Source organism: Schistocerca nitens, chromosome 8, assembly GCF_023898315.1.
Source record: "Schistocerca nitens isolate TAMUIC-IGC-003100 chromosome 8, iqSchNite1.1, whole genome shotgun sequence".
In the NCBI taxonomy this organism is placed as follows: Eukaryota; Metazoa; Arthropoda; class Insecta; order Orthoptera; family Acrididae; genus Schistocerca; species Schistocerca nitens.
The window spans coordinates 345,859,626-345,885,161 of record NC_064621.1 but is presented as its reverse complement, the minus strand read 5'-3'; the positions used below and the strand labels follow the sequence as shown (position 1 = coordinate 345,885,161).

The 25,536-nt window shown below is 44.3% G+C and overlaps 1 protein-coding gene across 2 annotated transcripts in view; it reads right to left on the bottom strand.

Moving 5' to 3' along the window:
* The window catches only part of LOC126198824 (nose resistant to fluoxetine protein 6-like), a 304,466-nt gene that overhangs the window by 42,088 nt on the left and 236,842 nt on the right, over positions 1-25,536 (bottom strand). For both annotated transcript variants that reach the window (XM_049935395.1, XM_049935396.1), the window contains exon 9: positions 9,731-9,914. In XM_049935395.1, the coding sequence (XP_049791352.1) occupies positions 9,731-9,914 (184 nt within the window). The remainder of the gene's footprint in view (positions 1-9,730; positions 9,915-25,536) is intronic.

The window sequence follows — 25,536 nt, the reverse complement described above, 5'->3', positions numbered from 1 at the left end:
CGAACACACCTGCATGAAATTGTTTGAATAATAAAGACATATCTTCAAGTCCTTTTCTCCCACAAATCCATATGAGGAGGTGGTGGTCGGGTGTGTGAGGTTAGTAAAAGTGTCCTTTCTTTTGCGCCATTTTCTTAGCTTAGTAGATAGGCGAATTGGACTTTATTTACTGTGAAAATTTAAACTTGGCACCAGTTCGTAGGAAGAAGTGGCGGTCGGGTGACTTAGGTTAGTGGAGGTAGCCCAAGTGAACTATCCTCCTGTGATTTTCTTTGCTTAGTAGAGATAACCGTGGTGTGGTGCATTATCCTCTTGGAATTTAAACTTACCACCATTTTTTTGGGGGGGAGGGGGGTGTGGCACTTTCGCACCAACATTCAAATATCCCGCCATCTTGGGTAATGGTACTTGCGTCATCAGCTGACGTCATGGCTTCCATCTTGGATGGCTTTATCAACTGACGTCACAGACGCCATCTTGGATGATGTCATCAACTGTCAGTTGATGACGTCATCGGCGCCATCTTGGATAACGGTACTTTGGTGTCGTACCGCCCTTGTCCCAATACTAATGTAGCGAATAATGCTGTACTATGATCTGAAATTCCATTTTCGTTTTTAAATGGAATATAGTTATATCGTCCAATATCAGTGTGCAGATGCAAAATATCCATATTCTCGATGTTGCGTCGACTACCATCATTCTGAAGTAACATAGATTTCAAAATCGAGATTCGTTTCGTAATTTCATTTGAATGGAAGGGGAGATTTTTTCGAAGCTGCTCACCATCATTGAAAAAGATATTACTGAAAGGATACAAACATGAGGAAGTCCATAAAACCAAGAGATAAGTTTATGTATATTTCACATAAGGTTTCAGAAGAGTAAAAACTTCCTGTGTGTAACTTGTATTTGCTTTCTGACATAGACAAACAGTTACGTTAAGATTTCTAGGCACTGGGGAAACAATCCAGTTGTTGATCTTTGCAACAAGAATTGCAGCAAATACATTATTTATAAAATTTAACTTCTACTGCTGCAGGTAATACGAAGAGCGTTCAATAACTAATGCAACACATTTTTCTCGGCCCGTTCCGGTTGAAAAAATTCGAAATTTGTAGTGAGTCGTCGTAGAATATTCCCTCTTTAGCCGCTATAGTTTCATGAAGTACCGATAGGTAGCGGCGCTATCGTCGCTTTCAAAATAGCGCCTGTAACGGAGGTGCGTTCGAAGCAGAGAACTGTCATTGAGTTTTTTTTTTTTTTGGGAGAAAATCAGAGCATAGCAATATATCCACAGGCGCTGGGTGAATGTCTATGGAAACCTGACGGTCAACAAATGCATGGTGAGTCGTTGGGCGAGGCGTCTGTCGTCATCGCAGCAAGATCGCACAAACCTGTCCGATCTGCCTCATGGCGGCCGGCCATACACAGCTGTGACTCCTGCAATGTTGGAATGTACGGACACTGTTATTCGCGGACATTGACGGATTGCAATGAAACACCTCGCTGCTTAACTGAACATCTCTGTTAGTGGAGTTGACACACTTGACCACCAACTGTGGTACTCAAAGGCGTGTGCGCCCTGGATTCCTCGCCGCCTGACAGAAGTCCATAAAGAGCAACGAAGGACCATCTGCGCAGAATTGCTTGTGTACGAGGCTGATCGTGACAATTTTTGATGCAGTTATTTATGCAGCATGACATTGGCTCCGACATCGACCATTGTAGTGGTATCATGTGGGCACACGAGTACAGACCTCTGTAAGGTGGCATAAGGCCATCGCATTGAACGGAGACTGTTTTGAAAATTAGGGTTTTGTAGCCAAAAGAATGAGGAAAAATATGTGTGGTAGAATCCTGAAAAAAAAACCGACCTGCTTTGAGAAACAAAGTGTTGCATTACTTATTGAACGCCCCACGCGTTTCTATTAAACCATTAAGAAAGACCCAGAATCTTTTAGAAAACGAAGCTGAAAATAAATTTTTGGAAGGAGTGCATGCAGCTCACGACGCTATCAGCTTAGTTACGGCTTCACCATGGCAGACACGGCTACTTTTATGGTATACACTGTTTAAAGACTGTATCCACAAAAGTCATTATTTGATTCTTTACTACGACAAATTGTATCGATACGATGCGCTTTTGATAGATCATCATTGTGCCGTAGCAGTAAATGGTAAACTTTCGTAGCACACATGTTGTAACAATAAAAACATGAAATACAGGAAGCCTTTATCTACGGATATATAGTTTCTTGTCATTTTATTACGACCAGTTGTAGCTAAAATGCGTTTTCGACAGATTCTCAGTTTACTGATACTTTGAAACAGCTTATATTCATACCACGTACTCTATGATAAAGAAAACCCGCCAAATATGTAGTTCAACTCAGTACAATATGGCGGCTCGTAAGTTCTGCTTGTGAGGTAAAACGATGTCGCCTGTTATTGGTCACGTTCATCTCCACGGGGCAAATATCGGACATGCCAGCTTCTTCATTTCAAGATCCGCAGTGTAGGGGAACGTGGAATTCCCCGCTGTGCCGTCACCAGCTCCTCGTTCACGCGAGTCCTCACGTCCCGTGAGAGGACGCCTTTAAAGACAACTGACCGTCAGCGCAACATGAACGTATAACCATCTGTCCTAAGCATGGATGCTCCTTCATTTTGAGTGAATGGGGGCGTCATAACAGATGCATACAACTAGGCAAATTCAGGTGGAAGGTCTTGGTTTAGCTATGTGGTAGCAGCCTGGGAACGCAGCTGAACACTATTTTCGACGCCAGCTCCGGTGGCGACCGGTCGGCGCGACATTATGTCGCCAGACGGAGCTGCGCTTTTGCAGAGATGGAGCTTCGCGGTTGGCTATTTTCGAACCCGAGCACTGGGATGAGGTTCTTCAAAATTTCAGCCGTTGAAATGAATGGAACATTTTAGGCCGAGAGAAGCGGAAATCTGTCCTCCTGTCATCTGATTGGAAGAAACACTTGCACTTTCTAAGAGAAGCAGTTTGGGGATTGGTCAATACGTCCCAAACTTTTGTCATTCTCTGTATACAGAGGCGAGGCAGTTGAAGTTTTAGACAGAATTTACTCTTTGATCAAGTAAGTACTGATTCTGGATGAGAGTTAGTTTCATTTTCAAGTTAGGTCTCTCTATAACGATGCAACTCCACCATCAGGTGCAGTGCGGAATTTTCGCGAGTCACGATACTTACGTATTCGGATGGAACCGAATTCGGTATCTGAACACTCACGAAGCACTTCTTGCAACGTTCACCCAATTGGTTATCATGATTCTTTTTGCTATGAGTCACGAACCGGCTTCGATGGCTCAGTTAGTAATGGAAAGTGGCGAATTTTGCTTTCGAATTTTTGTATGAGAGTAATTGCGCGTCCGTGTTGCGCTCCCTCGATCTACTCGTCCCTTTGATGATAAATGATCGCAGCGTTGGTATTGTTTGCTCGTGTGGAGCCATAGGATTGGTGTTTTTATGTGTGTCCCTAGTAAATATAGTCTCAGGAATACTCTCCATTTCTGAAATAATTGTCAATAATGCAGCTACACAGTTCGTTAAGTCTCGCCTCAAAGCGCTCGCCATCACGTTTCTACATGTCCTGCAATTAACATCGTGAACTCTGTGAGAGAAAATTATTTGATATGTTTTGCAAAGTGTTACCTCTGATCGGTCGTTCTGGAGGTCACATATTAAAATTCTGTTGCTCTGTTTTCCCTTTAGGGCAGAGACTACGACTAAAATCATTCAAAATTCGTGGCAGTTCAGACAGTTTGGCTCTCAGGGATGAAGAAATAATATTAACTGCAGTATTTGTGAAGGTTAGCACTAAGCTCCGCAAAATACTTGTTGTAAGGTGAAGTGCACCATTTTTATTCCTATTATGCTTAAGAGAACGCAAAATGCGGAAGGATACGAACACATTTTGCAGAGCTGTGTAAAGCGTACAGTATAAGAACAGTTCGGAGGCGATATAACAACATGACAATGCATCCTCTCATAAAGCGACACGTGTGGGGCAGCGGTGCGGACAGTAACGTTCTTGAAATGTACTGGGCTTCCCAAATTACCGAGCTTTGCCCAATGGAACACCTTTGCGATGGGTCAAATCGTCGAATAGGCTCCAGACCCCAGTGTCTAATGTCAATACCTTCTCTGCCCCACAGACATTCAGCCGCCTCATTAAAAATGCCCACAGTAGAATTGAAGCCATCATAATGGCGAATGGTGGACACGCCTCTTATTAATGTCTTAGTAATAGGTGTCCGGATACTTTTGATCAGAGAGTGAGGAAGGTATCGTCGTTGGACGATCCTAATGAAATAAAGAAAGTACTTGGTGTAATGAATGACAGCTCTTTTTAAACTGGGATGAATGCAAGATAATACCTTCCAACCCAGATTGCTTACTAGTTAGTTTCCTTTCAAGAGTGTGCTAGTGCAACAGCTCCATACTTAACAATACAACCTCTCGCTCGACGAAAGATTTGCACCCAAAGATTGGACAGTTGCACAGGTCATGCCAATATTCAAGAAAAGCATTAGGAGCAGTTCACTAAATTACAGGCCCATATCATTAACGTCGATATGCAACAGGATTCTGGAACGTATACAATGTGTTACAAAAAGGTACGGCCAAACTTTCAGGAAACATTCCTCACACACAAATAAAGAAAAGATGTTATGTGGACATGTGTCCGGAAACGCTTAATTTTCATGTTAGAGCTCATTTTAGTTTCGTCAGTATGTACTGTACTTACTCGATTCACAGCCTATTGGCCCAATTGAAGGAAGGTAATGTTGACTTCGGTGCTTGTGTTGACATGCGACTCATTGCTCTGCAGTACTAGCATCAAGCACATCAGTACGTAGCATCAACAGGATAGTGTTCATCACGAACGTGGTTTTGCAGTCAGTACAATGTTTGCAAATGCGGAGTTGGCAGATGCCCATTTGATGTATGGATTAGCACGGGGCAATAGTCGTGGCGCGGTACGTTTGTATTGAGACAGATTTCCAGAACGAAGGTGTCCCGACAGGAAGATGTTCGAAGCAATTGATCGGCGTCTTAGGGAGCACGGAACATTCCAGCCTATAACTCGCGACTGGGGAAGACCTAGAACGACGAGGACACCTGCAATTGACGAGGCAATTCTTCGTGCAGTTGACGATAGCCCTAATGTCAGCGTCAGAGAAGTTGCTGCTGTACAAGGTAACGTTGACCACGTCACTGTATGGAGAGTGCTACGGGAGAACCAGTTGTTTCCGTAGCATGTACAGCGTGTGCAGGCACTATCAGCAGCTGATTGGCCTCCACGGGTACACTTCTGCGAATGGTTCATCCAACAATGTGTCAATCCTCATTTCAGCGCAAATATTCTCTTTACGGATGAGGCTTCATTCCAACGTGATCAAATTGTAAATTTTCACAATCAACATGTGTGAGCTGACAAGAATCCGCGCGCAGTTGTGCAATCACGTCAACAACACAGATTTTCTGTTAACGTTTGGGCAGGCATTGTTGGTGATCTCTTGATTGGGCCCCATGTTCTTCCACCTACGCTCAATGGAGCACGTTATCATGATTTCATACGGGATACTCTACCTGTGCTGCTAGAACATGTGCCTTTACAAGTATGACACAACATGTGGTTCATGCACGATGGAGCTCCTGCACATTTCAGTCTAAGTGTTCGTACGCTTCTCAACAACAGATTCGGTGACCGATAGATTGGTAGAGGCGGACCAATTCCATGGCCTCCACGCTCTCCTGACCTCAACCCTCTTGACTTTCATTTATCGGGGCATTTGAAAGCTCTTGTCTACGCAACCCCGGTACCAAATGTAGAGACTCTTCGTGCTCGTATTGTGGACGGCTGTGATACAATACGTCATTCTCCAGGGCTGCATCAGCGCATCAGGGATTCCATGCGACGGAGGGTGGATGCATGTATCCTCGCTAACGGAGGACATTTTGAACATTTCCTCTAACAAAGTGTTTGAAGTCACGCTGGTACGTTCTGTTGCTGTGTGTTTCCATTCCATGATTAATGTGATTTGAAGAGAAGTAATAAAATGAGCTCTAACATGGAAAGTAAGCGTTTCCGGACACATGTCCACATAACATATTTTCTTTCTTTGTGTGTGAGGAATGTTTCCTGAAAGTTTGGCCGTAGCTTTTTGTAACACCCTGTATTGTGTTCGAACATTGTGAATTACCTCGAAGAGAACGGTCTGTTGACACACAGCCACACGAATTTAGAAAATATCGTTCTTGTGAAACGCAACTTGCTCTTTACACACACGAAATTTTGAGTGCTACTGACAAGGGATTTCAAATTGATTCCGTATTTCTAGATTTCCAGAACGTTTTTGACACCATATTTCACAAGCGGCTTGTAATCAGACTGCGTGCTTACAGATTATCGTTCCTGCTACGCTACTGGATTCGTAATTTCCGGTCAGAGATGTTACAGTGCGTAGTAAATGACGGAAAGTCACCGAGTAAAACAGAATCGATTTCTGGCGTTCCCCAAGAGAGTGATAAAGGCCCTCTGCTGTTCCATATCTATACACACACATCAACAAAAAAAAAAAAAAGTTTTGGATCACCACAGTTCCCAGAACTCCTGAAGATAGACGTTGGCTGCGGATACTGTATCACTGACACAGTCCCTTTGACGCCGGCCGTAGTGGCCGAGCGGTTCTAGGCGCTACAGTCTAGAACCACGCGACCGCTGCGGTTCGAATCCTGCCTCGGGCATGGATGTGTGTGATGTCTTTAGGTTAGTTAGGTTTAAGTAGTTCTAAGTTCTAGGGGACTGATGACCTCAGAAGTTAAGTCCCATAGTGCTCAGAGCCATTTTTATAGTCCCTTTGACAGTACAGACATGTCATTAAACCCGCCCAAAGATGTAAACAACCATGCATGAGCAGCGCCTAACAGACGGAGGGGGTCCGACAGCCGATCAGTCCCAGTCATTTCACCAGGAAGGAGGTACACGGCTCGTGTTGTCTGTAGTTCAACCATACCTAGACGGTCAATACCGAGGTTCGATTGCGTCTGTATTGTTACTTTGTGCCAGGAAGGGCTCACAACAAGGGAAGTGTCCAGGCGTCTCGGAGTGAACCAAAGCGATGTTGTTCGGACATGGAGGAGATACAGAGAGCCAGGAACTGTCGATGACATGCCTCACTCAGGCCGCCCAGGGGCTACTACTGCAGTCGATGACCGCTGCCTACGGATTATGGCTCGGAGAAACCCTGACAGCAACGCCACCATGTTGAATAATACTATTCGTGCAGCCACAGGACGTCATGTTACGACTCAAACTTTGCGCAATAGGTTGCATGATGCGCAACTTCACTCCCTACGTCCATGGCGTGGTCCATCTTTGCAACCACGACACCATACAGCGCGGTACAGATGAGCCCAACAACACGCCGAATGGACCACTCAGGATTGGCATCACGTTCTCTTCACGGATGACTGTTGCATATGCCTTCAACCAGACAATCGTTGGAGATGTGTTTGGAGAAAACCCGGTCAGGCTGAACGACTTAGACACACTCTGTCCAGCGAGTGCAGCAAGGCGGAGGTACCCTGCTGTTTTGCGGTGGCATTATGTGGGGCCGACGTACGCCACTGGTGGTCATGGAAGGCGCCGTAACGGCTCTACCATACGTGAATGCCATCCTCCGAAGGATAGTGCAACCATATCGGCAGCATATTGGCGATGCATTCGTCTTCATGGACGACAATTGGCGCCCCCATCGTGCACATCTTGTGAATGACTTCCTTCAGGATAACGACATCGCTCGACTACAGTGACCAGCATGTTCTCCAGACATGAACCGTATCGAACATGCCTAGGATAGATTGAAAAGGGTTGTTTATGGACGACATGACCCACCAACCGCTCTGAGTGATCTACGGCGAATCGCCGTTGAGGAGTGGGACAATCTTCACCAACAGTGCCTTGATGAAGTTGTGGATAGTATGCCACGACGAATACAGAAATGTATCAATGCAAGAAGACGTGCTACTGGGTATTAGAGGTGCCGGTGTGTACAGAAACCTGCACCACGACCTCTGAAGGTCTCGCTGTATGGTGGTACAACGTGCAATGTGTGGTTTTCATGAGCAATAAAAAGGCGGAAATGATGTTTATGTTTATCTCTATTCCAATTTTCTGTACATGTTCCAGAACTCTCGGAACCGAGGTGATGCAAAACTTTTTTTGATATGTGTAAATGATTTAGGAGACAATCTGAGTAGCCGTCTTAGGCTGCCTGTGGATAATGCTGTCGTTTACCGTTTAGTTAAGTTATCAAAAGATCAAAACCTATTGCAAAACGATTTAGAAAAGATTTCTGTGTGGTGCGAAAATTGTCAGTTGATCCTAAGTAATGAGTGCTAAAAATAATCGGTTAAACTGCGGGTACACGATAAATCAATCAAATCTAAAGGCCATAAATTCAACTAAGTATCTAGGAATTACAGTTACGAACAACTTAAATAGGAAAGAACACATAGAAAATGTTGTGGGGGATGACGAACTAAAGACTGAGTTGTATTGACAGGACACTTATACGATGCAACAGATCTACTGAAGAGTTTGCCTACATTACGATTGTGCGTCCCCATTTGGATTACTGCTGCGTGGTGTGGGATCCTTACCAGATAGGATTAACGGGTGCATGGAGAAAGTTCAGAGAAGGTCAGGACGTTTTGTATTATCGAGAAATAGGGGAGAGAGTGTCACGGAGAGGATACAGGATTTGGGATGTAGATGAGTAAAGAAAAGGCGTTTCTCGTTGCGGCGGGATCTTCTTACGAAGGTTCAGTCACCAACTTTCTCCTACTAATGCGAAAATAGTTTGTTGACGTCGACTTCCATAGGGAGAAACGATCATCATAATAAAATAAGGGAAATCAGTACTCCCACGGAAGGATATAGTGTTCGTTCCTTCCGCGCGCCGTTCGCCAGTGGAATAACAGATAATTGGTGAGAAGGTGGTTCGATGAAGCCTCTGTCAGGCACTTAAGTGTGATTTGCAGAGTAGCCATGGAGATGTTGATGGAGTTATAGAAATAACCTGACTGTGTCCGATTACAATGTTAGTGGTGAGCATGTTGAGCACGTCACATCGTATTAGTATTTACTGGCAGTACCGAGATGCGATGTGAAATGGGACAGACACGTAAAATTAGTATTAAAGAAGGTGAGTGGAACACCTAGATTTGTTGAAACGGTTCTGTGAAAGTGTAGTACATCTGTAAAGGAAACTGGATGGAAGACTATTTATAATCCGACTTGATTGCAAAAATGTTTATTCACATGACCGGTTTCGGTTCCTCTAGAACCATCTTCAGATCTGCACTTTCGTGACACACCATGTGAAGGTTGTTGAGTGTGGATGGGTTACTCCTGTAACCGAAATTGCAGATCTGAAGATGGTTCTAGAGGAACCGAAACCGGTCATGTGAATAAACATTTTTGCAGTCAAGACGGATTATAAATAACATTGTATAAAAAGTGATTGCGGTATCCCTGCAGACATTATGTCTGTTTTTGCAATGGATGCAAGGTGCTAGTGTGACAAATTCTACAGCTTTGTTTTAGCGCTTTGAGATAATTATTAGCATGTTTCAAGTAAGGGAGTGTTAGTGCGAGGTACTATTACTGAATGACTTGTGCCAGCAACTGACCTGCGCGACCCTTTTCGCAGGCGTAGATGACCCACGAGATTGACAGGGCCCAGGCGAGCGGCTGAAAGGTGGCGAACAGCGCAGCCTCCAGCCTGCTGTAGGGCCTGTGGTAGCTGAGTTGCAGCCCGTACGCGGCGAACAGCGCCAGGGCCGTCGACGCAGCCCAACAGGCACTCACCGCCGCCTGGAAAAGGAATTTAGCTCTATCAACTAAATAGCCGATACCTAGGATTACTTTTTTTTTTCCTTTATTGTAATTTTAAACACCTATACAGGCGGGCTGTCAGCAGCATAGTACGCTGCTCTTCAGCCTTAAGTGGAACAATAACATGACATAGAGGTGATACAGACAATACAAAAAACAGCGGGCAAAAAATGGAGATACAAAAAACAATAAACAAGAAGCCGTTCACGTTGGACGATAAAAACACTAACACTGGTAGACACGGCGCACAAAACACGGAGAACGGCGACGGCACATGTGAACAGTTGAGTTGTAACTGCACAAAAAACAAAACGATGCACACACACTAGACACTGATGGCGATGACCTCCGGCGCGCGAATATTCACTGAGCGTGTACGAGTCCGTGGACCTGCCAAGAGAGGAGGTGGAGGAGGAGGAAGGGGAAATGGGAGAGGGGAGAGCAGAGATGCCATGGGCAAAGGAGAGAGGGGGAGGGAGGAAGGGGGAGGGGAAGCCCAGGGGAGAGGGTAGGAGGGAGGGGGGAAAGGAAAGAGAAGGGAAGGGAAAGGGGGGAGGGAGGGTGCCTAAAGGAAAGGACACAGGAGGTCGGGGGGGAGCATCAAAGTTGATAGGAGGGGTAGATGCAGGGGAGGAGGACATCATCAGGGAGGGGGAGCTGGCGGAAGCCACCTTGGGAGAGGGTAAGGAGGGTTGAGAGATGGAGACCGGGTGGGACGTGGGAATACAGGCGCGGCAGCGGGCGGGGGTGGGTGAGGATCGGGGAGACGAGCGGGTGAGGAGGGTCGAGTTTACGGGAGGTGTACAGGATCCGTATCCTTTCAAGGAAAAGGAGGAGGTGGGGGAAGGGGATGAGATCATACAGGATCCGCGTGGGGGAGGGGAGACGGATGCGATAGGCGAGGCAGAGAGCATGGCGTTCAAGGATTTGGAGGGATTTATAAAAGGGAGGGGGGGCGGAGATCCAAGCCGGATGGGCATAACAAAGGATAGGGCGGATGAGGGATTTATAGGTGTGGAGGATGGTGGAGGGGTCCAGGCCCCACGTACGGCCGGAGAGGAGCTTGAGGAGACTGAGTTGGGACCTAGGATTACTGCGCGAAAGTGATACTCTAACCTCATTAGAGCCAACTGAACATTACAATACTGTGAGATAACGCTTTTTCTGATCTCCTTTTGAGGGCAAAATTCGACTGAAATCCGCATATATTTTACTTTAGTATACCGGGTAGTCCATTGTAGGTGAACGGGCCAAATATTTCACGAAATAAGCGTCAAACGAAAAAACTAAAAAGAACGAAACTTGTCTAGCTTGAAGGGGGAAACTAGATGGCACTATGGTTGGCCCATTAGATGGCGCTGCCATAGGTGAAAAGGATATCAACTGTGTTTTTCTTTAATAGGATCCCCCATTTTTTATTACATATTCGTGTAGTACGTAAATAAATATGAATGTTTTAGTTGGACCACTTTTTTCGCTTTGTGATAGATGGCGCTGTAATAGTCAAAAACATATTGTAGTTGGGAGCTCCTATGTTAGGCGCGTAATGGGGCCCCTTAGGGATATAGCGGTTAAGGAGGGGAAGACATCCAGTGTGCACTCCGTGTGCATTCCGGGTGGTGTCATTCCTGATGTGGAAAGGGTCCTTCCGGATGCCATGAAGAGCACAGGGTGCAGCCAGCTGCAGGTGGTGGCTCATGTCGGCACTAATGACGTGTGTCGCTTTGGATCTGAGGAAATTGTCTCTGGATTCCAGCGGCTATCTGATTTGGTGAAGGCTGCCGGTCTTGCTTACGAGATGAAGGCAGAGCTCACCATCTGCAGCATCGTTGACAGAACCGACTGCGGACCTTTGGTGCAGAGCCGGGTGGAGGGTCTGAATCAGAGGCTCAGACGGTTTTGCGACCGTGTTGGCTGCAGATTCCTTGACTTGCGCCATAGGGTGGTGGGGTTTCGGGTTCCGCTGAATAGGTCAGGAGTTCACTACACTCAGCTGGCGGCTACACGGGTAGCGGAGGCTGTGTGGCGTGGACTGGGCGGTTTTTAAGGTTAGAAGGCCTCGGGAAAGTACGGGGTGGGCTGCAATCTCGAAGGATGCATGGCAAATACAGGACGTGCTTGGATCAAGGAACAGTCGGAATTGTAGTTGTAAATTGTTGAAGTTGTGCTGGGAAAGTCCCTGAGCTTCAAGCGCTAATAGAAAGCACAGAAGCTGAAATCGTTATAGGTACAGAAAGCTGGCTAAAGTCTGAAATAAGTTCTACAGAAATTTTTACGAAGTCTCAGGCGGTGTTCAGGAAAGATAGATTAGGCAGAGTTGGTGGTGGGGTGTTTGTGTCTGTCAGTAGTGGTTTATCTCGTAGTGAAGTCGAAGTACATACTCCGTGCGAATTCGTATGGGTGGAGGTTATACTTAACAGCCGAACTAAGTTAATAATTGGCTCCTTCTACCGACCCCCAGACTCCGATGATACAGTTGCTGAACAGTTCAGAGAAAATTTGAGTCTCGTAACAAATAAATACCACACTCATACGGTTATAGCTGGTGGGGACTTCAACCTTCCCTCGATATGTTGGCAAAAATACTTGTTCAAAACCGGTGGTAGGCAGAAAACATCTTCAGAGATTGTCCTAAATGCTTTCTCCGAAAATTATTTCGAGCAGTTAGTCCACGAACCCACGTGAATTGTAAATGGTTGCGAAAACACACTTGACCTCTTAGCCACAAACAATCCAGAGCTGATAGAGAGCATCATGACTGATACAGGGATTAGTGATCACAAGGTCGTTGTAGCTACGCTCAATACCATTTCTTCCAAATCCACCAGAAACAAAAGCAAAATAATTTTATTTAAAAAAGCGGATAAAGTGTAACTAGAAGCCTTCATAAGAGACTATCTCCATTCCTTCCGAACTGACTATGCAAATGTAGACGAGATGAGGCTCAAATTCAAAGATATAGTAGCAACAGCAATTGAGAGATTCATACCTCATAAATTGGTAAGAGATGGAACTGATCCCCCATGGTACACAAAACAGGTCCGGACGCTGTTGCCGAGGCAACGGAAAAAGCATGCGAAGTTCAGAAGAACGCGAAATCCCGAAGATTGGCTAAAATTTACAGACGCGCAAAATTTGGCACGGACTTCAATGCGAGATGCCTTTAATAGGTTCCATAACGAAACATTGTCTCGAAATTTGGTAGAAAATCTGAAGAAATTCTGGTCGTATGTAAAGTACACAAGCGGCAAGACGCAGTCAATACCTTCGCTGCGCAGTGCCGATGGTACTGTTACCGACGACTGTGCCGCTAAAGCGGAGTTATTGAACGCAGTTTTCCGAAATTCCTTCACCAGGGAAGACGAATGGAATATACCAGAATTTGAAACACGAACAGCTGCTAGCATGAGTTTCTTAGAAGTAGATACCTTAGGGGTTGCAAAGCAACTCAAATCGCTTGATACGGGCAAGTCTTCAGGTCCAGATTGTATACCGATTAGGTTCCTTTCAGATTACGCTGATACAATAGCTCCCTACTTAGCAATCATATACAACCGCTCTCTCACCGATAGATCTGTACCTACAGATTGGAAAATTGCGCAGGTCGCACCAGTGTTTAAGAAGGGTAGTAGGAGTAATCCATCGAACTACAGACCTATATCATTGACGTCGGTTTGCAGTAGGGTTTTGGAGCATATACTGTATTCAAACATTATGAATCATCTCGAAGGGAACGATCTATTGATACGTAATCAGCATGGGTTCAGAAATAATCGTTCTTGTGCAACGCAGCTAGCTCTCTATTCGCACGAAGTAATGGCCGCAATCGACAGGGGATCTCAAGTTGATTCCGTATTTCTAGATTTCCGGAAAGCTTTTGACACCGTTCCAATATTGCTGCGCGGTGTGGGATCCTTACCAGGTGGGATTGACGGAGGACATTGAAAGGGTGCAAAAAAGGCAGCTCGTTTTGTATTATCACGTAATAGGGGAGAGAGTGTGGCAGATATGATACGCGAGCTGAGATGGAAGTCATTAAAGCAAAGACGTTTTTCGTCGCGGCGAGATCTATTTACGAAATTTCTGTCACCAACTTTCTCTTCCGAATGCGAAAATATTTTGTTGGGCCCAACCTACATAGGTAGGAATGATCATCAAAATAAAATAAGAGAAATCAGAGCTCGAACAGAAAGGTTTAGGTGTTCGTTTTTCCCGCTCGCTGTTGGGGAGTGGAATGGTAGGGAGATAGTATGATCGTGGTTCTATGAACCCCCTGCCAAGCACTTAAAAGTGAATTGCAGAGTAATCATTTAGATGTAGATATGGCTCGCAATTTTAGACGAACAGTTGGTAACAGGTAGGTTTTTTAAATTAAAATACAGAACGTAGGTACGTTTGAACATTTTATTTCGGTTGTTCCAATGTGATACATGTACCTTTGTGAATTTATCATTTCTGAGAACGCATGATGTTACAGTGTGATTACCTGTAAATACCACATTAGTGCAGTAAATGCTCAAGATGATGTCCGTCAACCTCAATGCATTTGGCAATGCGTGTAACGACATTCCTTCCAACAGCGAGTAGTTCGCCTTCCGTAATATTCGCACATGAATTGACAATGCGTTGACGCATGTTGTCAGGCGTTGTCGGTGGATCACGATAGCAAATATCCTACAGATTTCCCCACAGAAAGAAATCCGGGGACGTCAGATCCGGTGAACATGCGGGCCATGGTATGGTGCCTCGACGACCAGTCCATCTGTCATGAAATATGCTATTCAATACCGCTTCAACCGCACGCGAACTATGTGCCGGACATCCATCATGTTGGAAGTGCATCGCCATTCTGTCATGCAGTGAAACATCTTGTAGTAACATCGGTAGAATATTACGTGGGAAATCAGCATACATTGCACCATTTAGATTGCCATCGATAAAATGGGGGCCAATTATCCTTCCTCCCATAATGCCGCATCATACATTAATCCACCAAGGTCGCTGATGTTCCACTTGTCGCAGCCATCGTGGATTTTCCGTTGCCCAGTAGTGCATATTATGCCGCTTTACGTTACTGCTGTTGCTGAATGACACTTCGTCGCTAAATAGAACGCGTGCAAAAAACTGTCATCGTTCCGTAATTTCTCTTGTGCCCAGTGGCAAAATTGTACACGACGTTCAAAGTCGTCGCCATGCTGTTCCTGGTGCATAGAAATATGGTAGGGGTGCAGTCGATGTTGATGTAGCATTCTCAACACCGAAGTTTTTGAGATTCCCTATTCTCGCGCAATTTGTCTGCTACTGATGTGCGGATTAGCCGCGACAGCAGCTAAAACACCTACTTGGGCACCATCATTTGTTGCAGGTCGTGGTTGACGTTTCACATATGGCTCAACACTTCTTGTTTTCTTAAATAACGTAGCTATCCGGCGAACGGTCCGGACACTTGGATGATGTCGTCCAAGATACCGAGCAGTATACATAGCACACGCCCGTTGGGCATTTTGATCACAATATCCATCCATCAACACGATATCGACCTTTTCCGCAATTGGTAAACGGTCCATTTTAACACGGGTAATGTATCACGAAGCAAATACCATTCGCACTGGCGGAATGTTACGTGATACCACGCACTTATACGTTTGTGACTATTACAGCGCCATCTATCACAAAGCGAAAAAAGTGGTCCAACTAAAATATTCATATTTATTTCCGTACTACACGAATATGTAATAAAAATGGGGGTTCGTATTTAAAATAACGCAGTTGATTTCCGTTTGACCTATGGCAGCGCCATATAGCGGGCCAGCCATAGCGCCATCTGGTTTCCCTCTTCAAGCTAGACAAGTTTCGTCTTTGTATTTTTTTCTTTTGACGCTTATTTCGTGAGATATTTGGCCCGGTCACTATCAATGGACCACCCTGTATATACTGATCAGACGGAACACTATGATCATTGGACTACTATAGATATAAACCCGTCCAAGCGATAGCAACGTCACCTGACGAGGAATGACTGCCAGTCAGACACACACACGCTGCATGTAGTATCAATGAGCGTTCTGTCTGTGTACAGAGTGGGGAAGGAGCACGATCCATCTGAATTTTACCAAGGGCATATTGTGGTGGCCCAGAGGCTCGGAACGAGCATTTCGGAGTGCTGTGGTGAGTGTCTTCAACACGTGGTGAAACCAAGATGAAACCACGTCCACACATCGTGGAGTAGGGCAGCCACCCATCATTGCAGATGTCGGATGTCACGCGTAGGCTGGGCAGCCTGTTAAAAAAGAACAGGCGGCTAACCGTGGCGGAACTAAATCAGACTTTAATGCTGGCCAGAGAACAGGTATGTCTGAACACACAGTGCACCGAACGCTCCTAACGATGGGCCTCCGCAGCCGACGATTCCTCCGTGTGCCAATGTTAACGTCTCGACATCGGCAAGTACGACTGAAATGGGCACGTGACCATCGGCACTGGACACTGGACGTCGGCGTAGTGGGCAGAGCGTTGCATGTTCTGATGATACCTTCTTCATCTCGGCTATGGGAAGTCGTGAGTCTGTCGTCTTCCAGGGGAACAAATGGTTCAAATGGCTCTGAGCACTATGGGACTTAACGTCTGTGGTCATCAGTCCCCTAGAACTTAGAATTACTTAAACCTAACTAACCTAAGGACATCACACACATCCATGCCCGAGGCAGGATTCGAACCTGCGACCGTAGCGGTCACGCGGTTCCAGACTCCAGGTGTACAGCTCCTTGATACTTGTACTGCAGAATTGAGACAAGCTGGCGGCGGCTCCATTATGCTCTGGGGAACATTCAGGTGGGCATCCATGGGTCCAGTGGAGCTCGTGCACGACATCTTGATGGCCAAGGAGTATCGTACACTGGTTACAGACTTTGTACACCTCTTCACGATGAACGTGGTTTTAGACGGCAGTGGCATTTTTCAACAAGATAATGCAATTAGCCATGTCACAAGGCCAGGTGTGTGATGAAGTGGCTCGAGTAACACAGTAGCGTTTTCTAATTGATGTGCTGGCTCAACCAAACTGCCAAATTTGAACCAGATCAAACATATCTAGGATGAGACTGAACTTGGCGTCAGAGCTCATCGCCCCTTCTCAGGAATGTTTGGGGATTAGGTAACTTGTGTGAGCAGATGTGGTGCCAACTCCCTCCAGCAACCTAGTAAGGCCTCATTGCTTCCACGTCATGGCGCGTCTCCGCTGTTATCTGTGCCAAAGTTAAGCATACTGGCTATTAGGCAAGTGGTCATAATGTTCTAGCTGATCAGTATAACAGAGATTATGCTAAAATTACGATAGAAGAACAAAAAAAGTTGATAAATTTAAATATTTAGGTGAAATTATAACTTACAATCTAAGTGGTAAACAAGCATGGCAAAACAGAACAAAAAACTGACGAAAGCAGATTACATTAGAAAAAACACATACAACAAGAAAAGCCTATCCATGGATGCAAAACTAAGACGTAATAAAACAGTTACACTACCAGAAATAACTTATGCAGCTGAAACCACCCTCAAAACAACTAATACAGCAGAAACTGACAAAACAATAAACATAGAAACAAGAATAATTAGGACATACATAAATAAACAATATCAAGTAAATGGTCCATGGAAAATAGCTTCAAATGAACGCAACTAGGAAAAATATATCTCATTCTTTGGACATCTGATGACAAAACCAGGAAACAGAATTAGTAAGAGAATAATAGAAAAATTGTGGAGGACTAAGAGGAACACTAAATGGATCAAAGAAATTAAGTAAGACATAAGAGAACTCGAAATCACAGCAGATGCGACAACAAAATAAATGGAAATGGTGCTATACTTTAACCTCTTACAGTTTTGCGATGGTTTCGTATTAGCGAAGTTGCTAAATTTCAGGCAAAATCTTTTATTAGCCGTAACTCCGTAAGAAGTTAATTTTCTGTATTGTCCAGTGAAAGAACATAATAAGAACAGTGTATTTAAGTGAAAGCACATAGTAACTATTGTAGTTTCTAAATTATTTATGAAATATGCATGCTTTTCAAATTTACGACAGTGAAACACGTCGATTTGGTGTTTATTTATGGCATATGTGATGGTAATGATACGACTGCAGTTAACGAATAACGCGTACGTTATCCAACTGGGAAGATACCGAATGCACGAACCGTTAGCGGAGTATTTCGGATGTTACGGGAAACAGGGTCTCTACCTAGCGTTCATAATCAGTACGACGCTCGATTCGTGAAGACGATGGTGAGGATATTATGGATGCTGTTCAACGTAGCCTGGGTACAAGTACACGACGTATGTCTAAACGATTTGCCATTTCACGAGCTAAGGTATGGCGTACACTGAAGTACAATTTGTATCCTTACCATAAACAAAAAGTGCATCATTTACATCCGGGAGATCCTGCCCTTCGCAAGGAGGTGTGTAACTGGTTAAATACTAACCGGTGGTTACACAAATACAGTTTATTTACTGATGAGGCATAGCTTACGCGAAATGGTGTAAACAATTTACATAACGAGCACATATTGTCTGAGGAGACCAAGAGATGAATACACTAAGCAGATTCAGAAGGATGTAGGTTGCAGTAGGTACTGGGAGATGAAGAAGCTTGCACAGGACAGAGTAGCATGGAGAGCTGCATCAAACCAGTCTCAGGACTAAAGACCACAACAACATTGTCTGAGTCAAACCCACACGCAACAGCGCAACGCAATTTCCAGCGGCGATTTAGCATAAATGTGTAGTGTAGTGTAATCAACACATACTTTATTGGACCATTCATTTTCCCAGAACGTCTAACTGGCGAGACGTACCTACAATTCTTTTAAGAAGAAATACCCCGCTTGCTCGAAGAAGTTCCACTTGCTACACGATTGCAAACGTATTTTCAACAATACGGCGGTTCCACATTTCTCCAACGCCGTTACTACACATTTAAATGAATATTTTTCCCAGAAATGGTCTGGTCGTGGTGCTACACGTCTGTGGCCACCCAGATCTCCCGATTTAACACCAGTGGATTTTTGTGTATGAGGATGGATGGAAGACATAGTTTATGAGGACAAAGTCAATACACATGGGGCGTTACTTGCTCGCATTGTGAATGCAATAGACGAAATTAAGAACAGCCCTGTCAAACTGAAACGAGCACCAAAATCTGTTCATACGCGTGCAGCTAAATGCATCGAACTCGGTGGAGACATTTTTGAACATTTATTGTGAGTGTATTGCGAAAATGTATGTACACAGTACAACTTCATTAACACTGAACTTTGTTTTTTCCGGTTTAACATGAATTCCCGTGTGCTGTGGTATTAATAAAAGCAGATTATCTGACACATTCAAACAGCTTCAGTTAACTTCCTTACCATCATTTTTCCAAAAATTAAATCCTCTACAACTTCTGTTGAAAACTTTGTGCAATTGTCTGGATTTTAAAAAACTAATTGGGCCAAGTAGTTAATAAATTAAAAATTTTACCAAATTGCGTCTTTCCTTCTCTGGATGTTCTGGAAAACTACTGCAGATACACGTCTGGGACATGTTTTATTAGATTCACCAGATCAGTGACAACCAAATAAATTAAAATCGTGCATTACTTTAACCTCGTAACCGTTTTCGAAGCCTTCATATTAGCGAAGTTGCTAAATTTCAGGCAAAATCTTTCATTAGCTGTAACTCCGTAACTAAACATTTGCGGACCTATGTTTATATGAACTATTTTCTTCAGTTTTACTTGTAGAATAACATATTAAAATATGTGCATATTTTCGTGAATCACTCTGTACATAAATGATCTAGTAGAAAGCGTCGGAGCCAGCCGCAGTGGCCGAGCGGTTCAAGGCGCTTCAGTCTGGAACCGCCCGACCGCTATGATCGCAGGTTCGAATCCTGACCCGGGCATGAATGTGTGTGATGTCCTTAGGTTAGTTAGGTTTAAGTAGTTCTAAGTTCTAGGGGACTGATGACCTCAGATGTTAAGTCCCACAGTACTCAGAGCCATTTGAACCAAAGCGTCGGATGCTCTTAAAGGCTATTCGCAGATGGTGCAGTTGTCTGTGCCAAAGTAGCAACGCCAGAAGATAGTACGAATTTGCAGAACGACTTGCAGAGAATTGATGACTGGTGCAGGCTCCGGCAGTTGATCCTGAACGTAAATAAATGTAACATATTGCGCATACATAGGAAAAGAAATCCACTACTGTACAGCTATTGATGACAAACAACTGGAGACAGTGTCTGCCGTAAAATATCTAGGCGTAACTATGCAGAGCGACCTTAAGTGGAATGACCACATGAACCAGATAGTGGGAAAAGCAGTCATCAGACGCAGAAGTATCGGAAGAATCTTAAGGAAATGTAATTCATCCACGAAAGAAGTGGCTTATAAGGCGCTTGTTGCTCTGATTCTTGAGTACTGTTCATCTATCTGGGATCCCTATAAGGTAGGACTGATAGAGGAGATGGAGAGAAGATCCAACGAAGAGCGGCGCGTTTTGTCACAGGAACGTTTAGCTGGCGAGAGAGCGTTAGGGAGATGCTAAAAGAACTCCACTGGCAGACGTTACGAGAGAGGCGTTGTGCATCACGGAGAGATTTACTATTGAAATTTCGGGACAGCATTTTTCAGGAGGAGTCGGACAACATATTACTTCCCCCCCCCCCCCCCCCCCCACACACACACACACACACCCCCACCCCCTAAGCAATACATCTCCTGCATTGACCACGAGGAGAAAATTCGAGAAATTAAAGCCAATACAGAGGCTTATCGACAATCATTCTTCCCACGCACTGTTCACGAGTGGAACAGGATTGGAGGGATCAGATAGTGGTACCGAAAGTAACCTCCACCACACACCATAAGGTGGCTTGCAGAGTATGATGCAAACGTAGGTGTAATACAGCAGAGAGCCGACTGCCTTTATACCCAGTTCCACACTCGACCACCTGAATCGTTGATGTCTTCTGTACTGAACTGCTGACATCAAATGCGATATCATTTGACTGAATTTGTCGGCATACTGGATTCAAACTATTGCATATACATTATGCACAACTATTCCAACCGACAATTTTAATTTTCCTGCAAATATCCATGCCTTTACAGTGATTTCCATTACTGTATGCGACAGAAATTACGATTGCAGAGATCACTCCTCCCTATTTTAGCAAGTTTTTTCAGTAGTGAGACTGTATACAGTTACTGATCGTAGCAGCTGTGCCATAGCCAGGCGGCTCTCGTAGAACTGCAAGGGGTGCAGTAAGGACCGGGGGCCCGAAACGGGCCAGGACCACGTTATTTCCTGTCAGAAAGGTCACAGTTCGAAGTAATAGACGGAAAGTCATCGAGTAAAACAGATGTAACATCTGGCGTTCGTAAAGGAAGTGTTATAGGCCCTCTATTGATCCTGATCTATATTAACGACATAGGATACAATCCGAGTAGCTCTATCAGATTGTTTGCAGATGATGCTGTCATTTACCGTCTTGTAAAGTTATCAGATGACCAAAACGAATTGCAAAATGATTTAGGTAACATATCTGTACGGTCTGTCTAGAGACAGCAAAGGACGTGGAAGGGCAGTTGAACGGAGGGTATAAGATGAACATCAACAAAAGCAAAACGAGGATAATGGAATGTAGTCGAATTAAGTCAGGTGATGCTGAGGGAATTAGATTAGGAAATGAGACACTTAAAGTAGTAAAGGAGTTTTGCTATTTGAGGAACAAAATAACTGATGATGGTCGAAGTAGAGAGGATATAAAATGTAGACTGGCAATGGCAAGGAAAGCGTTTCTGAAGAAGAGGAATTTGTTAACATCGAGTATTGATTTAAGTGTCAGGAAGTCGTTTCTGAAAGTATTTGTATCTAGTGTAGCCATGTATGGAAGTGAAACATGGACGATAAATAGTTTAGACAAGAAGAGAATAGAAGCTTTCGAAATGTGGAGCTATAGAAGAATGCTGAAGATTAGATGGGTAGATCACATAACTAATGAGGAGGTATTGAATAGAATTGGGGAGAAGAGGAGTTTGTGGCAAAACTTGACTAGAAGAAGGGATCGGTTAGTAGGACATGTTCTGAGGCATCAAGGGATCACCAATTTAGTACTGGAGGGCAGCGTGGAGGGTAAAAATCGTAGAGGGAGACCAAGAGATGAATACACTAAGCAGATTCAGAGGGATGTAGGGTGCAGTAGGTACTGGGAGATGAAGAAGCTTGCACAGGATAGAGTAGCATGAAGAGCTGCATCAAACCACTTTCAGGACTGAAGACCACAACAACAACATCTGTATGGTGCGAAAAGTGGAAATTGACCCTGAATAAAGAAACGTATGAAGTTATTCACATGAGTACTAAAAGAAATCCGCTAAATTTCGATTACTCGATAAGTCACACAATTCTGAAGGGTATAAATTCAACTGAATACTTAGGAATTGCAATTACAAATCACCTAAATTGGAGTGATCACATAGACAATGTTTTTGGTGGAGCAAACCAAAGACTGCGATTCATTGGCAGAACACTTAGAAGATGCAACAGAAGAGACTGCTTATATCACGCTTGGCCGCTCTATTCTGGAGTGTTGCTGTGCGGTGTGCGATCCGCTTCAGGTGGGACTGACGGATGACATCGAGTAAGTTCAAAGGAGGGCGGCTCGTTTTGTACTATCGCGAAATAGAGGAGATAGTGCCATAGACATGACACAGAAATTGAAGTGGCAATCATTAAAACAAAGGCGTTTTTCGTTGCGACGGGATCTTCTCACGAAATTTCAATCACCAGTTTTCTCCTCCGATTGCGAAAACATTCTGTTGGCACCCACCTACATAGGGAGAAATGATCATCACGATAAAATAAGCGAAATCAGGGCTCGCACAGAAAAATTTAAGTGCTTGTTTTTCTCGCGCGCCTTTCGAGAGTGGAACGGTGGAGAGACAGCTCGAAGGTGGTTCAGTCAACCCCTTGCCAGGCACTTTATTGTGAATAGCGGAGTAATGACGTAGATGTAGATGTAGATGAGACCACAGTGGCCGCCTGCTGTGTCGACCAGTCAGTTCAGATGGTCGGTCGACAAGCGCCGTTTGAGGGGATCAACATTTCGGCGAATTGGGGGCGCCTATCTGGCGGGGCCCTCTTACGGTAAACAGCACATACGCGAGGCTGACATTTATCAACAGGGCGTCTCACGATCGTAGGAAACCAAATGCAAGGTGGGTGGGGGCGAGTGGACATGGACGTCGGGCTGTGAACATAGAGCATGTAACTAAGTAGAAGGGCCTCTCCCGTGGCGAAGGACCAGAGGCCGTGCGTGTGGACCGCCCACCCCTTGGGCACCTACAATCTAACAGCGCCTAGCGCAGCACCAGTTGCTTTTTTGCTCACTGGACCATCTCGCCTTTCTGTCATGTTTACTTTAGATTTGTTAGTTTAAATCTTAACTATAACTTATTCATTTTACAATTGCCAACGGCAGAACGCTTAACTAAACTTTGTTCACGTACAGACGGGACCAAAGGCGTCTGACAATACCCGACAGTACTCGATGGACACACGTGTCTCGGCGTTGTATAGTCACGTTATGGTCATAGTGCGTTACTACTTATGCGAATCCTTAGCATCGGCTGAAATGGATTGTCACCGTCCAAATATACAGTATCGAAGAGTACGCTCCGATGGAATAGTGTTCATAAATAAAGCAGTTCAATTCTGTTGAGAAGAAAACTGAAAGGCCTGCTACGTTTAAAAAAAAATGTAAAAATGGGATAATTCTGGTTGAGGAGGAGGACACTGTAGATGGCGTGCACACTTTCTTAGAATAATGGGATAAAACGAGAAAAGTGCGAAGAAACTCAACTGTGATCGGAATCCCAACTCCAGTTATTAGATCGTAAAACAACAGTTTTATTTTAATTTCGTACGCTTCTCTCTAGAAGAATATAAATAGCAATTGTATTACAAGTTGGCTTCAGAAAGTTTCGGTGACTTGAGAGAATGGATCCTGCTAAAATCAGAAGTCCAATGACGGCTTTTACTTCAGTATCATCAAATATGCATTTCTGCCATTCTTATTCTTTTCCCTGTCTTTATCAATTTTTATGTTTGTACTTATTGTAATAGCACTAATACGTGTGACGTCTATTCGCGCAGAGAAACAATCATTGAGAGATCTACAAATCTTTGCCGATCCCTTTATTCCAGGAAAAGGAGTTTTGATATTGCTCCTTCTAGCTTTGACTCTCTGATTGACAGGAACCTTCCTCCATTTTGTACTCTTGTTTTTACCTATGAAAAAATTGGGCAAGTCTGAATCTGCATCATCTGAATCACCAGACTGCTTACTAGTGGTGTTATGTTGAGACTCGATACAATAGTCTGATACAGAATCGGAAGACAGCCCAACTACACAGGCATCTTCATCTGAAACCTCCTCAACGAAGCAACTGGAAGCGTCTTCTTCCATCATCTGTTATAAAAATAAAATCATTAATGAGAATTCCAAATTCAAAAGCTTCAAAGTGACAGGAAAGCATGAGTAAACGAATTTACACCTACTTCTTCGACACTGTCTTGTAACGGAAGTGTTGATGTAGGGGTCTAGGAAATCTCCAGCCACTAAATAACTGTCAAACGCTAACAAAAATGAGCAACATACGAATGAAAAATTGGTGACCGAAAATAAATTTAGCTATCATAAATGTGCCGGGGATTTGTCGGACGCCATGTTAACAATTAAAGGCTAAGGGACAGCTTTGTAGTCTACCGATGGCTTGCTAGTGTCACTATTTAGGGACAGTCCACGTGGAGTTCTGGACACGGAAACCAAGCCACGTTCTGCTTCGCCGATGCTCGGAAACTTTAGAAAAAGAATTATACCATTCGTCGGAACACGCAAGTTTCTGAAGCAGCGGTATCCCACCACCTGCTTTTCCTTTAAATAAATAAATAAAAAAAAAATAAACTTTGGCTACACCTACAACAAAAATTCAGCGCAACAGAGAGAAATGTTACAGCCGTAGACTCTCATTGGCTGAGGGTGAGACGTGAGACGATCCTTCAGATTGACTTACATGTAATTCTTGGGAGCGTCACGAATGAAGGAATGGCAGAGCGTAAGCTACAGCTTCATTCAAAATTCAGTATTTGAGATTGTAGGTTCAAGATTCACGATTCAGAATTTGACAGAGATATCCAAGATTCGTCATTCAGGTTAGAACTTTGAGCTTGCAGAATAGTATGACGTCCATGTCCGTCATTCAAGAGAAGCTCGATGGCCTTCTGCAATCCACCAACTGCTATAGTGCAAGCTGACCACATATTAAGTGTAAGTTCAGGCAGCAATGGGCGAGCAGTAGCAATGATATGACAATAGGTGCCTTTGTATATGCTTCAAGTAACTAGGGACTTACATCGGTCATGCATCTTGAGTTTCCCGGGTCACGCTATTGCTAATTGGTCTTCATGTATGTTTCACCCCTTCACTTTTCGGAATCGACCCAATCATCGTGACCAATCCAACACCGCACTTGCTGTTCAGTTTGGTATATCGTACA